Source organism: Bos taurus, chromosome 15 (assembly GCF_002263795.3).
Source record: "Bos taurus isolate L1 Dominette 01449 registration number 42190680 breed Hereford chromosome 15, ARS-UCD2.0, whole genome shotgun sequence".
Lineage (NCBI taxonomy): Eukaryota > Metazoa > Chordata > Mammalia > Artiodactyla > Bovidae > Bos > Bos taurus.
This window is the reverse complement of record NC_037342.1, coordinates 38,679,310-38,692,837: the sequence shown is the minus strand read 5'-3', so window position 1 is coordinate 38,692,837 and position 13,528 is coordinate 38,679,310. Positions and strand designations below refer to the sequence as shown.

The 13,528-nt window shown below is 39.0% G+C and overlaps 1 protein-coding gene across 1 annotated transcript in view; it reads left to right on the top strand.

Annotated features, from left to right (window-relative positions):
* The window catches only part of SPON1 (spondin 1), a 315,018-nt gene that overhangs the window by 80,164 nt on the left and 221,326 nt on the right, over positions 1-13,528 (top strand). Inside the window, 1 exon segment of the mRNA NM_174743.2 lies at positions 12,645-12,778. Coding sequence (NP_777168.1) covers positions 12,645-12,778 — 134 coding nt within the window.

Below are 13,528 nucleotides of genomic sequence, written 5' to 3'. Positions count from 1 at the left end.
ATTTGAACAGGTTATTTCATCCATATGCATGACAGTAGTTTCCTCAAGAATAGGCTTCAGTCAGTCCAGTCACTTAGTCGTGTCCAACTCTTTACAACCCCATGGACTGCATCACGCCAGTCTTCCCTGTCCATCACCAACTCCTGAAGCTTGCTCAGACTCATGTCCATCAAGTCAGGGATGCCATCCAACCATCTCATCCTCTGTTGCCCCCTTCTCCTCCTGCCTTCAATCTTTCCCAGCATCAGAGTCTTTTCTAATGAGTCAGTTCTTTGCATCAGGTGGCCAAAGTATTGGAGCTTCAGCGTCAGCATCAGTACTTCCAATGAAGATTCAGAACAGACTTCCCTTAGGATTGACTGGTTTGATCTCCTTACAGTCCAAGGAACTCTCAGGAGTCTTCTCCAACAACACAGTTCAAAAGCATCAATTCTCCAGTGCCCAGTTTTCTTTATGGTTCAACTCTCACGTCCATACATGACTACTGGAAAACCATAGCTTTGACTAGACAGACCTTTGTTGGCAAAGTAATGTCTCTGCTTTTTAATACACTGTCTAGGTTGGTCATAACTTTTCTTCCAAGGAGCAAGCATCTTTTAATTTCATGGCTGCAGTCACCATCTGCAGTGATTTTGGAGCCTGAGAAAATCAAGTGTCATTGTTTCCCCATCTATTTGCCATGAAGTGATGGGACCAGATGCCATGATCTTCATTTTTTGAATGTTGAGTTTTAAGCCAGCTTTTTCACTCTCCTCTTTCACTTCCATCAAGAGACTCTCTAGTTCCTCTTCACTTTCTACCATAAGAGTAGTGTCATTTGCATATCTGAGGTTATTGGTATTTCTCCCAGAAATCTTGATTAATAGTGCTTAATTATTGGAAGACAATGGAAATCATATATGTAAAGTCCTTAGGTAATAGAAAGTGGTCAAAAATGAAAACTATTAATATTATCAAGGCTATTAGTAATCATCTAGAAAAACAAAATCTAAAGTCAGAAGGATATCCAGGGAGTTGTCTGAATAGGGAGTAAAGACAGATACTGCAGCCAGGATGTACAGCCATCCCACAATTAAAGGGAAGAGGCAGAATACCTAGATCTTCAGTGCACACCTCTTAGGTATCAGGCATGGTGCTAAGTGCTGAGGAAACAGGCAAAGATAAAAAGCAAGAGACAGAATGCCTTCCCTCATGTAGCTTACAGATTATCAGAGAAGTAGATGTTAGTTAAGAACTCAAACAAATGCTATCAAAATTAGAAGTGCTGAAATGTCTGAAGGGAGAGGGATGATATATGAGAACACATAAGAGGAAAAATTGCCACAACGAAAGAAGACAGAGAAGATTTTTCATTGAGATGGATGAGTGAGCTGAGATAAAGGGAGGAAGGGAAGGAAGAAGAAGGGAAAAGTAATTGACCAGGCTTTTGCAAGAGAAATCACAAGATGAGAATAGCCAAGTGCAGAAAGCGAGCAGGGAGATGGCATGAGGCTGGAGAGGTGGGAAGGCGGGGACTTGACTCTTAAGGATTTCAGTCTTGATTCTGGAAACAATGGAAAGCTGTTGAATTGTTCTAAGGAGGAAGATAATATACTTGTGCTTTTAAAAGATCACTCTGGCTTATAGTACAGAGAACAAATTGAAGAAAGGCAAGAGAAGATGTATGGAGACCAGTTAGGATAATTTTCTATTAGTTCAGGTTAAAAATGATGTACCTTAGTCTGAAGTAGTAAGGATAGTAGTCTATGGTAGTAATGGGGATGGTAGTAGGAGTTCAAGAGACATTTGGAAGCTAACATGGACAGCATTTGGATATGAAGGGTGAGACAGAGGGAAGAGCCAAGGGTGACACCCTGCATTTCTGACTTGCACGCTTGGAGCAGGACCAGGTTAAAGGGAAGATAAATTAGTTGTTGCCAAGGTGGATTTGAGGTATGTTTTAACCAAGAGGTAGTACAAGTAGCAGATAGAAGTTTGGAGATTTTTAACCAAGAGGTAGTACAAGTAGCAGATAGAAGTTTGGAGATACATACTTGAGCTCAGAGAAGTGGCTAAGACTGGAAATATAAACATGTGAATCATACACACTTAGATAGCAATGCTATGAGTTGAATGAGGTCACCTACAGAGAAGGGCTAAAGTTGGAATAGGAGAGTTAGGGCTGAGCTTTGAGTAATTTCAATTTAAAGGTCAGTAGAGGAGGATCAGCAGCCAAAGAAAGTAGAGACAGTGAATAGGAAAGTGGAGGTGGGGAGAGGGCAAGGGGGAGCTGACAGAGAAACTGTGGGAGGACAGTCAAGAAGGTCTATGTAGATCTAGTTGGTGAAGCACTGCAGAAACCACTGATGGCCTTAGCTAGAGCTGTGTTAGTAGTATGAGGTACCCCCCAAGCACCCCAGACTAGGATGAGAATGAATAGGAGGTGAAGACTGGCGGTATGGCCAATTCATTCAATTTACTTATTATGATGGAAAGAAGAGAAAATACCATATCTGGAGGCAAAGGAAGAGTTAAGTGAAGGTGTCTTGATTTTTTCAACAGGAAAGACTCAAATGTGCTTACAAAATTAATGGGAATGATTCGGCTGGGACGAAAGTTGAATCTGGAGGAGAGAAATGGGGTAATTGTTAGAGTTAGGAAGATGGATGAGAGCAGAGATGAAAGTGAAGTGAGGTTCCTCTGTTACAACAAGAATGAAAAAGGACAGGGTAGATACAGAAGGGAAAGTGAAGGACTTTAAATCTTATAACTTCTGTTTTTCTATCAAGTAAGAGGCAAGGTAATACAATAAGAGTGAAAGAAGAGATTTGGAGCAAGTGGAGATTTGAAATCATTGTTGTTGACAGTGGAAAGGTAATGGTTTACCAGATATATACAGCAGAGTCCAGGGCAGACCTGAGGCTAGGAGTCAGATTAATACAGGAGACAATTGGCGTCATTTCATGACTTTGTCCAGGAGCACTGAACTGCACAGGCATGAGTGGCTGGGGTTTTATCACATCAGGAAGATAAAATGACAGAGAAGCAAAGGAGTTTTTAGTGTATTTATGCCATTTATGAAGAAATAAAGATGCACAAAGAGACTACACAGTGTTGATAATGAAGAACAAGGAATGAAGATATTAAAATATATTACAATGCTTTGGGGAAGAGGAACCAGAGTAGACTGCTCAATAATAATGTCAGTATTTGGGAACCTGGTATATTATTAAGTTGAACATATGCCCCATTTGCCTGGGAAAGTTCCAGTTTTGGCAGTTGTCACAGCATAATTATCAATAACAAACTTGTTCATCCTTGTTTGGACAATAAATTTCATAGTCACTCTTTACATGACAAAAGTGGCATCACAAAGTAGAGGAAAGATGGATTAAGTGGTGTTAAAAGTAGATTACAGTATGGACTTTCAGCTTCTAGGCCCACATGTAAGGAGTTTAGAAGTCACTGGAGAAGGCAATGGCAACCCACTCCAGTACTCTTGCCTGGAAAATTCCATGGACGGAGGAGCCTGATAGGCTGCAGTCCATGGGGTCGATAAGAGTCAGACACAACTGAGCGACTTCACTTTCACTTTTCACTTTCATGCATTGGAGAAGGAAATGGCAACTCACTCCATTGTTGTTGCCTAGAGAATCCTAGGGACAGGGAAGCCTGGTGGGCTGCCATCTATGGGGTCGCACAGAGTTGGACACGACTGAAGCGACTTAGCAGCAGCAGCAGCTCCATCCTAACAAATAAAATGCTGATTAAACAGAAAAATCAAAAATTCTTTGTAGATCCATGAGAGAAGTACTGCCACAGGGAAAACTGCTGCCCTCGAACTGGAGAGGTAGATGGAGGATGTGGAGAATCACAACCTCCCAGAGCAGAAACCTGCACCTATCAAAGTAGGAAAGCCTGAACTATAATGGATGAATTGCTTGAGGCTCAATATAGACAGGTCTGAGAGTTAGAAACTCCAGAGATCCCTAGTCATTGGTGGGGAGGGGGAATAACTTTTATGGGTTTCCCCTACAGGAGCTCTAGTAAGTGCATAAAGTGAATATCAGAGAAAAGTCTCTTCATGCTTCTGGCAAGGGGAGCAGAAAAGGAACTATTTTTGAAGACACCAGAGCATTCTGTTCTTCTTAACAAGTCCTTGCTCTCAGAAGATATTTCACCAGAGCCTATCTGGGGGAAGGGAAATATACAACTCCAGCCATCCAGTCCCACCTAAGCAGTGGGGGGAAGCTGAGACGCACATGTGAAATTCACAGTCCAGGGGTACAAGTCACCAAAAGAGTGAGACCATAGAACACTTCCTCTCCCTGACACCTTAATACAAGCATCCTTCAGAGATATTATTGGTTCAGTTCCAGACCACTGCAATAAAGTAGAGATTGCAATAAATCTAATCACATGAAATTTTTGGTATCTCAGGGCATATAAAAGTTATGTTTACAATATACTATAGTCTATTAAGTGTGCAATAGCATTATGTCTAAAAAAGACTTGCCTTTAATTTTAAAGTACTTCTAAAAAATGATAACCATCATCTGACAATGCAGTGTTGCCACAAACCCTCAACTTATACAAAATGCAGTATCTGTGAAATGCAATAAAGTAGAGCCGCAATAAAGCAAGGTTTATCTTATGGTGAGGGGAGGGCCAAGAGGGAGGGGATATATATATATAATTATGACTGATTTACCCTGATGTGTGGCAGAGTCTACCACAATATTGTAAAGCAATTATCCTCCAATTTTTATTTTTATTTTTTTTATTTTTTACTTTATTATTTTTTTTAAATTTTATTTTATTTTTAAACTTTACATAATTGTATTAGTTTTAAAAACACAAGGTGTGTCTACGTGTTGCTAAAAGCCTACTCACTTCAGTTCCTTCTACCCAGCACATCGTGTGCACCTTGCAATAAAATATTAAAAGGCAAACCAAAGGCAAAAAAACACTTTTGAAGAGATAGAGAATGCATCAGAAACGGACACAGCAGGGATATTGGAATTATCAGACTGGGAATTTGAAACAACAATGATTAATGTGCTAAGGGCTCTAATGGATAAAGTGGACAGCATGCAGAAACAGACAGGTAATGTAAGCAGAGATGGAAATCCTAAGGAAAACCGAAAAGAAATGCTAGACATCAAAAATTTTGTAACAGAAATGAAAAATGCCTTTGATGGACTTACTAGGAGACTGGACACAGCTGAGGAATCTGTGAGCTTGAGGATATAGCAACAAAAAGTACTAAAATTGAAAAAAAAGAGAACAAAGATTGAAAAAAACAGAACAGAATATATTAGACTGGCCAAAAAGTTAACTCAGCCTTTTCTGTAAGGTGAGCTGGAAAACGGCAAACAAATTTTCTGGCAAACAAACCCAATACAAATACTGTGAGAAAACTACAAAAGGCATAACATATGTATAATAGGAATACCAGGAGAAGAAAGGACAGAAAAAATATTTGAGACAATAATGACTAAGAATTTCCTCAAATTAGTATCAGACACAAAACCAGAGATCCAGGAAGCTCAGAGAATACCAAGAACAATAAATGCCAAAAAAAAAAACCAAAACTATATCCAAGCATATCATTTTCAAACTATAGAAAATTAAAGATAAAAAAGTATTGAAAGAAACCAGAAGGAAAAAACACCTTACCTACAGAGGAACAGAGATAGCAATTATGTCCTACTTCTCAGAAACCATGCAAATAAGAAAAGAGTGGGGTGAAATATTTAATGTGTTGAGAAAAAAGCCACCAATTCAGAACTCAATACCCTATGAAATTATTCTTCAAAATTGAAAGAGATAAAAATTCTTCTTCAGCCAAAAAAAAAAAAAACAGGAATTTGTCACCAGTAGCCCCACCTTGCAAGAAAGTTTAAAATTCTTTAGAGAGAAGAAAAATAACATAGGTCAGGAACTCAGATCTTTATAAAGAAGGAATAAATTAAGGTAAAATAAATTTTTTAATTTTTCTTAATTGATCTAACATAATTTATTCAAAATAATAGCAATGATGTATTTAATTATATATATTTATGTCTATATGTGCTTATATATGTTTATGTGTAAGTGAAATGATTGGAAGCAATGATATAAGTGAAAGAAGGAAGGAATTAGGAGTATTTTGTTATTACAAGGCACTTGTAATATCTTTGAAGCAGTATGCTGCTGCTGCTGCTGCTGCTAAGTCGCTTCAATTGTGTTCGACTCTGTGCAACCCCATAGACGGCAGCCCACCAGGCTCCCCCATCCCTGGGATTCTCCAGGCAAGAACACTGGAGTGGGTTGCCATTTCCTTCTCCAATGCATGAAAGTGAAAAGTGAAAGTGAAGTCTCTCAGTCATGTCCGACTCTTCGCGACCCCATGGACTACAGCCTACCTGGCTCCTCTGCCCATGGGATTTTCCAGGCAAGAGTACTGGAGTGGGTTGCCATTGCCTTCTCTGTTGAAGCAGTATAGTGATATTTGAAAATAAACTTGGATTAGTTGTAAACATCTACTGAAAACTCCAGAACAACCAATATGCTGAAAAAGAAAAGATAGAATTATGTAAAATTCTCAGTTAAAACCAGAAGTATAGAAAAAGTGTGGAAGACAAACAGGAACAAAAAACAAAGCAACAAATATGGTAAATATTAATCTGCCTATATCAATAGTCACCTGAATCATTAGTGGTCTGAATATACGAATTAAAAGATTGTCAGTGGATCAAAATCAAGACCGTTACGACTCCAGTTAATAGTACTGTGTTGCACATTCAAAAGTTGTTAAGAGAGTAAATCTTAAAATTTCTTATCACAAGAAAAAATTGTATAACTGTGGATGGTGACTGATGTTAACTAGACTCATGTGGTGATTTTTTTGCCATATATACCAATGGCAAAATATGTGAGCTAAAAACTGATAGAACTGCAAATACTATAGATATAGATAAGTTCACTGTCACAGTTGTAGATGTTGATCCCCCTCTATCTGAAATGGACAGATGTAGCAGACAGAAAATCAGTAAGGACATAGTTCAGCTAAACAGTGCCATCAATCAACTGGATCTAATTGACGTCTATAGACTACTTTATTCAACAATAGCAGATGACATATTGTTCTCTAGCTCACATGGAACATTCAACAAGATAGATCACATTTTGGGTCATAAGACACATGTTAGCAAATTTTAAAAGGATAGAAATCATACAATATCTGCTCTCAAACCACAGTAGAATTAACTAGACATCAATAACAGAAAGGTAACTGTAAAATCCTCAAATACTTGGCGATTAAACCACACATTTTTAACCGACACACGAGTCAAAGAAGAAATTTCAGAAGAAATTTTAAAATATTGTGAACTAAATGAAAGTGAAAATGCAACTTAAAATCTTCACAATGCAATGAAAGCAGCACGTAAGAGAAATTTGTATCATTGAATGTACATATTAGAAAAGCAGCTGTGCCGCTAAGTCACTTCAGTCGTGTCCGACTCTGTGCGACCCCATAGATGTCAGCCCACCAGGCTCCCCGACCCCTGGGATTCTCCAGGCAAGGACACTGGAGTGGGTTGCCATTTCCTTCTCCAATGCATGAAAGTGAAAAGTGAAAGTGAAGTCGCTCAGTCGTGTCTGATTCTTAGTGGCCCCATGGACTGCAGCCTACCAGGTTCCTCCATCCATGGGATTTTCCAGGCAAGAGTACTGGAGTGGGGGGCCATTGCCTTCTCCATAGAAAAGCAGAAAAACTTTAAATCAATAATCTAAGCTTCCACTTTAGGAAACTAAAGAAAGAAAAGAAAAATATATAAAATAAGGAGGAAAAAATAATTTAAAAAATTAAAGCATAAATCAATGAAATTGAAAAAAAATCAGAGAAAATCAACAAAACCAAAAAGCTGGCTCTTGAAAAGATCAATAAGATTGATAAGCCCTTAGACAGGCTAACTGAACAAAAACCAGAGAAGACACAAATTACTAATATTAGAAATGAAAGAAGGGACATCACTACAGATCCCATGACCACTAAAAGAATAATAAAGGTATGTTATGAATGTTCACAATTTTGATGACCTAGATGAAATGGACCAATTCCTTGAAAGACACAATTTGCCAAAACTCACAAAATAAGAAATAGAAAAATAAAGAAAGTAGAAAAAAATTTTTAAAGAAATTGAATCAATAATAAAATCCTTCCAAAACAGAAAGCACCAGACTGAGACAGGTTCACTGATGAATTCCACAAACATTTAAGGAAGAAATTATACCAATTTTCTACTTCCTAACTCATTCTCTGAGGCCAGTGTCACCCTAATACCAAAAATAGACAAAGACATTGCAGGAAAAGGAAAACTGCAAACCTATATCTCTCATGGACAAAGATGCAAAATTCCTCAGTAAAATATTAGAAAATCAAATACAACAGTATGTGAAAAGAATAGACACCATAACCAAGTGGGATTTATCCCAGTCATACAAGGCTGGCTCAACACTTGAAAAATCAAGTAATATAATCTATCACATCAACAGGCAAAAGAAGAAAAATCACATGATCACATCAATAGATGCAGGAAAAACATTGAATGAAATCTAACATCCATTCATGGTAAAAACTCTCAGCAAACTATGAATAGAGATAAAGGTCCTTAACGTGATAAAGAGCATACAAATAACATATACTTAATATCATACTTATTGGTAAGAAACTTGAGACTTTCCTGCAAAGGTCAAAAACAAGGCAAGGATGTCTCCCCTCACCATTACTTTTCAACATCATACTGGATATCCTAGGTAATGTAACAAATAAGGAAATGAAAGATACAGATTTGAAAGGAAGAAATAAAACTGTGTTTGTTTGCAGACAACATGATTGTCTACAAAGAAAATCTGAAAGATCAACAAAAAAACCTCCTGAAACCAATAAAAATTACAACAAAAGTTTAATAATTGCCAGGGATTGGGGAAAGGAAGGGATGAACAGGCAGAGCACAGAGGACTTTTAAGGCAGTGAAATTAATCAATACAATACTACAATGGTGGATATATATTATTATACATTTGTCAAAACCCATAGAATATACAAAACCAAGAGTGAACACTAATGTAAACTATGGACTTTGAGTGATGATGTATCAGTGTAGGTTTCTGTAGGCTTATCAGTTGTAACAAATGTGCCACTCTGGTGCCTGATGTTGATAATGGGGAAGGTTAAGCATGTATGGGAATGGGATATACGGGAACTCCCTGTACTTTTGCTGTGAACTTAAAACTACTCTAAAAAATTAATTAACTTTTTAAAAAGTAGCTCACAGTATGGAGAAAATAGATTTGGATCTCTACACCATGATATTAAAAAGCAAATTCTAAATGGATTTAAGACCTGTGTGAAAATGAAGTTACAAAACTTATGAAAGAAAATACTAGAGAATGTCTTTCTGATCTGTTTTTTAGGCAAGACCAAAAAAGTGCAAGCCATAGGAAAAGAATTGATAAATTTGACTATATAAAAGTTATTAAAGAATTCCAAGTATAAGATAAACAGCTAGGTGACACAAAGATGTTTGTCAACGATGAGCAATTCATACCAAGAAAGTCCTACAAACCGACAAAAAGAGAAAAATCCATTGGTAAAGATTCTGAGCTGGCAATTCCCAGAAGAACCCTGATAAATTTATAAAGCAATGCTCAAACTGGCTAGTATTAAATGAAAACATGCTACTATTTTATATCAGATTGGAAACAATTGGAAAGTCCAGTAATCACAAGTACTAGTGAGGATAGGGGGAAATGGGAACACGTGTGCATAGCTTGTGAAATAAAAATAGGTATACCCATTTTGCAGAACAATCTGGTACCACTTGTAAAATTAATATGGCTAGACCCACAACCTCACAAGCAACAGTTCCAGTACATGGTTTATATTACTGAGAAACTCTCATGTAGGTTCAAAAGCAGAGCAACGTGAGGATTTGCATTACAGTAATGTTTGTGGAGGAAAAGAGCTGGAAGTCAGCTCAGTGCCCCTCAGTGGGATAATGGTGAGTAAAATGTGGTCTATGCTTTCAGTGGAGTACTAGGCAGCAGGCAGTATCAGTGTTACATTCACATGTAGTAAAACTGACATACTAAGATTAAGTGAACTATATGGCACGTGGAACTCTGCTCGATGTTATGTGGCAGCCTGGATGGGAGAGGCGTTTGGGGGGAAATGGATATCTGTTTATGTGTGGTTGAGTCCCTTCTTCCCTTCGCTGTTCACCTGAAACTATCACAACATTGCTTGTTAATTGGCTGTAACAATACAAAATAAAACGTTTGGGGGAAAAAAGATTATGTGACAGAAATATTAAAATACAAAACAACTCTGTAATTTCAAATAAATTATATATACATAACTTTTATGCAGAGTACATAATGAGAAACACTGGGCTGGAAGAAGCACAAGCTGGAATCAAGATTGCTGGGAGAAATATCAATAACCTCAGATATGCAGATGACTCCACCCTTATGGCAGAAAGTGAAGAGGAATTCAAAAGCCTCTTGATGAAAGTGAAAGAGGAGAGTGAAAAAGTGGGCTTAAAGCTCAACATTCAGAAAACGAAGATCATGGCATCTGGTCCCATCACTTCATGGGAAATAGATGGGGAAACAGTGGAAACAGTGTCAGACTTTAATTTATGGGGCTCCAAAATCACTGCAGATGGTGACTGCAGCCATGAAATTAAAAGACGCTTACTCCTTGGAAGGAAAGTTATGACCAACCTAGACAGCATATTCTAAAGCAGAGACATTACTTTGCCAACAAAGGTCCATCTAGTCAAGGCTATGGTTTTTCCAGTGGTGATGTACGGATGTGAGAGTTGGACTGTGAAGAAAGCTGAGCGCCAAAGAATTGATGCTTTTGAAGTGTGGTGTTGGGAGAAGACTCGAGAGTCCCTTGGACTGCAAGGAGATCCAACCAGTCCATTCTAAAGAAGATCAATCCTAGGTGTTCTTTGGAAGGACTGATGCTAAAGCTGAAATTCCAATACTTTGGCCATCTCATGCAAAGAATTGACTCATTGGAAAAGACTCTGATGCTGGGAGGGATTGGGGGCAGGAGGAGAAGGGGACAGCAGAGGATGAGATGGTTGGATGGCATCACTGACTCAATGGACATGGGTTTGGGTGAACTCTGGGAGTTGGTGATGGACAGGGAGGCCTGTTGTGCTGCAATTCATGGGGTCGCAAAGAGTCGGACACGACTGAGTGACTGAACTGAATATGTATATATATATATTCAAAAGAACATATATAAAATTCTTATGAGTGAGTAGTAAATAAGGAAGAGAGAGAAGTGATGAAAATATATAATATGACAATTTTTTAACTGCTTTCCTAAAGAATTTTTTAAAGTTTTTAAGTAAAATAAATACAATATGGATATAGTCTCACTAAATTGTATTTGAAAATTTAATGAATAATTCATATAAAGTACTCAGCTTAGTGCCTGCTGCTGCTGCTGCTAAGTCGCTTCAGTCGTGTCTGACTCTGTGCGACCCCATAGACGGCAGCCCACCAGGCTCCCTGTCCCTGGGATTCTCCAGGCAAGAACACTGGAGTGGGTTGCCATTTCCTTCTCCAACGCATGAAAAGTGAAAGTGAAGTCTCTCTGTCTTGTCCGACTCTTAGCGAACCCATGGACTACAGCCTACCAGGCTCCTCCATCCATGGGATTTTCCAGGCAAGAGTACTGGAGTGGGATGTCATTGCCTTCTCCGAAGCTTAGTGCCTAGCCTATACTAAACACTCAGTAAATGTTATCTCTTAATATTAACACTACTCATGATACAGCCTGCTGCTGCTGCTGCTAAGTCGCTTCAGTCATGTCCAACTCTGTGCGACCCCAGAGATGGCAGCCCACCGGGCTACCCCGTCCCTGGGATTCTCCAGGCTACTACCAATCAACTGGGGTTGGCACTTAAGACCCATTGGACTTAGATGGTTTTCCCCAAAAGACCCTTCCAGGTCAAATTGTCTGTGGTTTTATGAGAGGGATAGGCAAGTCCTGGCAGCAGACCCGGAAGCAAGCAGGAGAAATGGTGAAAACAGCTTTGAGGGATGGGGATGACTACCAGCTTTTCTGCAATGTCATGGAAAACCTTGATGGCTAACTTGAGAGAACACAAATAAAGAAAGGAAATGCTGCAGAAGTGCATAAAACTGGGTGACTTTCTGTACTTTGGGATACTTCCTCCAAAATGGGGGAGTTTCTTTTAACATTTTAATTTCAAGTTATAAGATTGAATCATGAAGTCTAGGTATATAGTGCTTGCTTTGGATTCTCTCTTCCCCATCCTCCACCTTCCCTGAACAGGAACCCAGGTTATTGTAATCAATGAGCAAGATCATCACCTAGTGGCCTGTCCCTCAAAGTGCTGACATAAGATCCTGGTCCCAGAGAGAAGAGAACCTGAGCTATACTCTTGTCTTTATGTTAAATGAACAAACATTGAATGGGATTCTGTGCCGGGCAGTATTCTGGTGTCCTGGGGATATAGAACTGCTAACAGAAAATGACAGATTTAAAACTAAAATTAAGGAATTGTCAACACGACAACTTCCCAAAGTGACATTGCCTTTTAACGTGTTTATTTTCCACCGGTTCTCCACAGATCATAGATGAAGAAGAAACACAGTTTATGAGTAATTGCCCCGTTGCGGTCACAGAAAGCACCCCACGGAGGCGGACGCGGATCCAGGTGTTCTGGATAGCGCCACCTGCAGGAACTGGCTGCGTAATTCTAAAGTAAGTGAACGTGGAATCCTCAGAACTCTTCATTCCCCTTCCCTTGGTGGCTCATGGTGTGGTTGCAGAAGGAAAAGTGGCTTTCCTGGGGTCTCAGACAAGTTGTATCATCTCTCTGCCCTCCATTATCTTGACTCTAAAACGGACCATCTTTGCTAAAGTGCTATAAAAAGTATCAGTGCTTCTCCCATACAGTGATCTTCTGATCACTATCTTCCTGGAGATAATGATCCACCGGCTGGTTAAGAAAAATTACAGCCCTGCTGAGGATAATTTTTGGCTTCCTCCATCTTGAATTTAATGCTCCATATCCTTAAACTGTGCTAAGCGGACTGAGACCTGAATATAACCTCCATTGGGCCCAGGCTCAGCTTCATAATCCTGTCATCTTCCTTCTCCCATTAAAAATACCCTCTTGCACCACTTCTCTGGGGCCCTTGATCCTCCTTTAGGCGAGTCACAATAGGTGATGAGAAGTATTAGCCAGTCAGTGGTTTTCCTCTGAAAGGCAGCATTATCTCAAACCTGTGTTTCCAAAGTTGTATGTCATAGAATGATGTTCAGGGAGATGTAAACAAGTGGGCAGGAAATCAATTTCTATGGTTAAATAAGTTTGGAGAATTCTGTATGCTATATATCCCCTTCTTGCCGATTCACAACATATATTAACATATTGAAGGTTTTGCAAAGTCCTGCCAAAAAGAAATCTGTTTAACTTGGTTTCACCCAACATTTCCCAAACTTGACTGC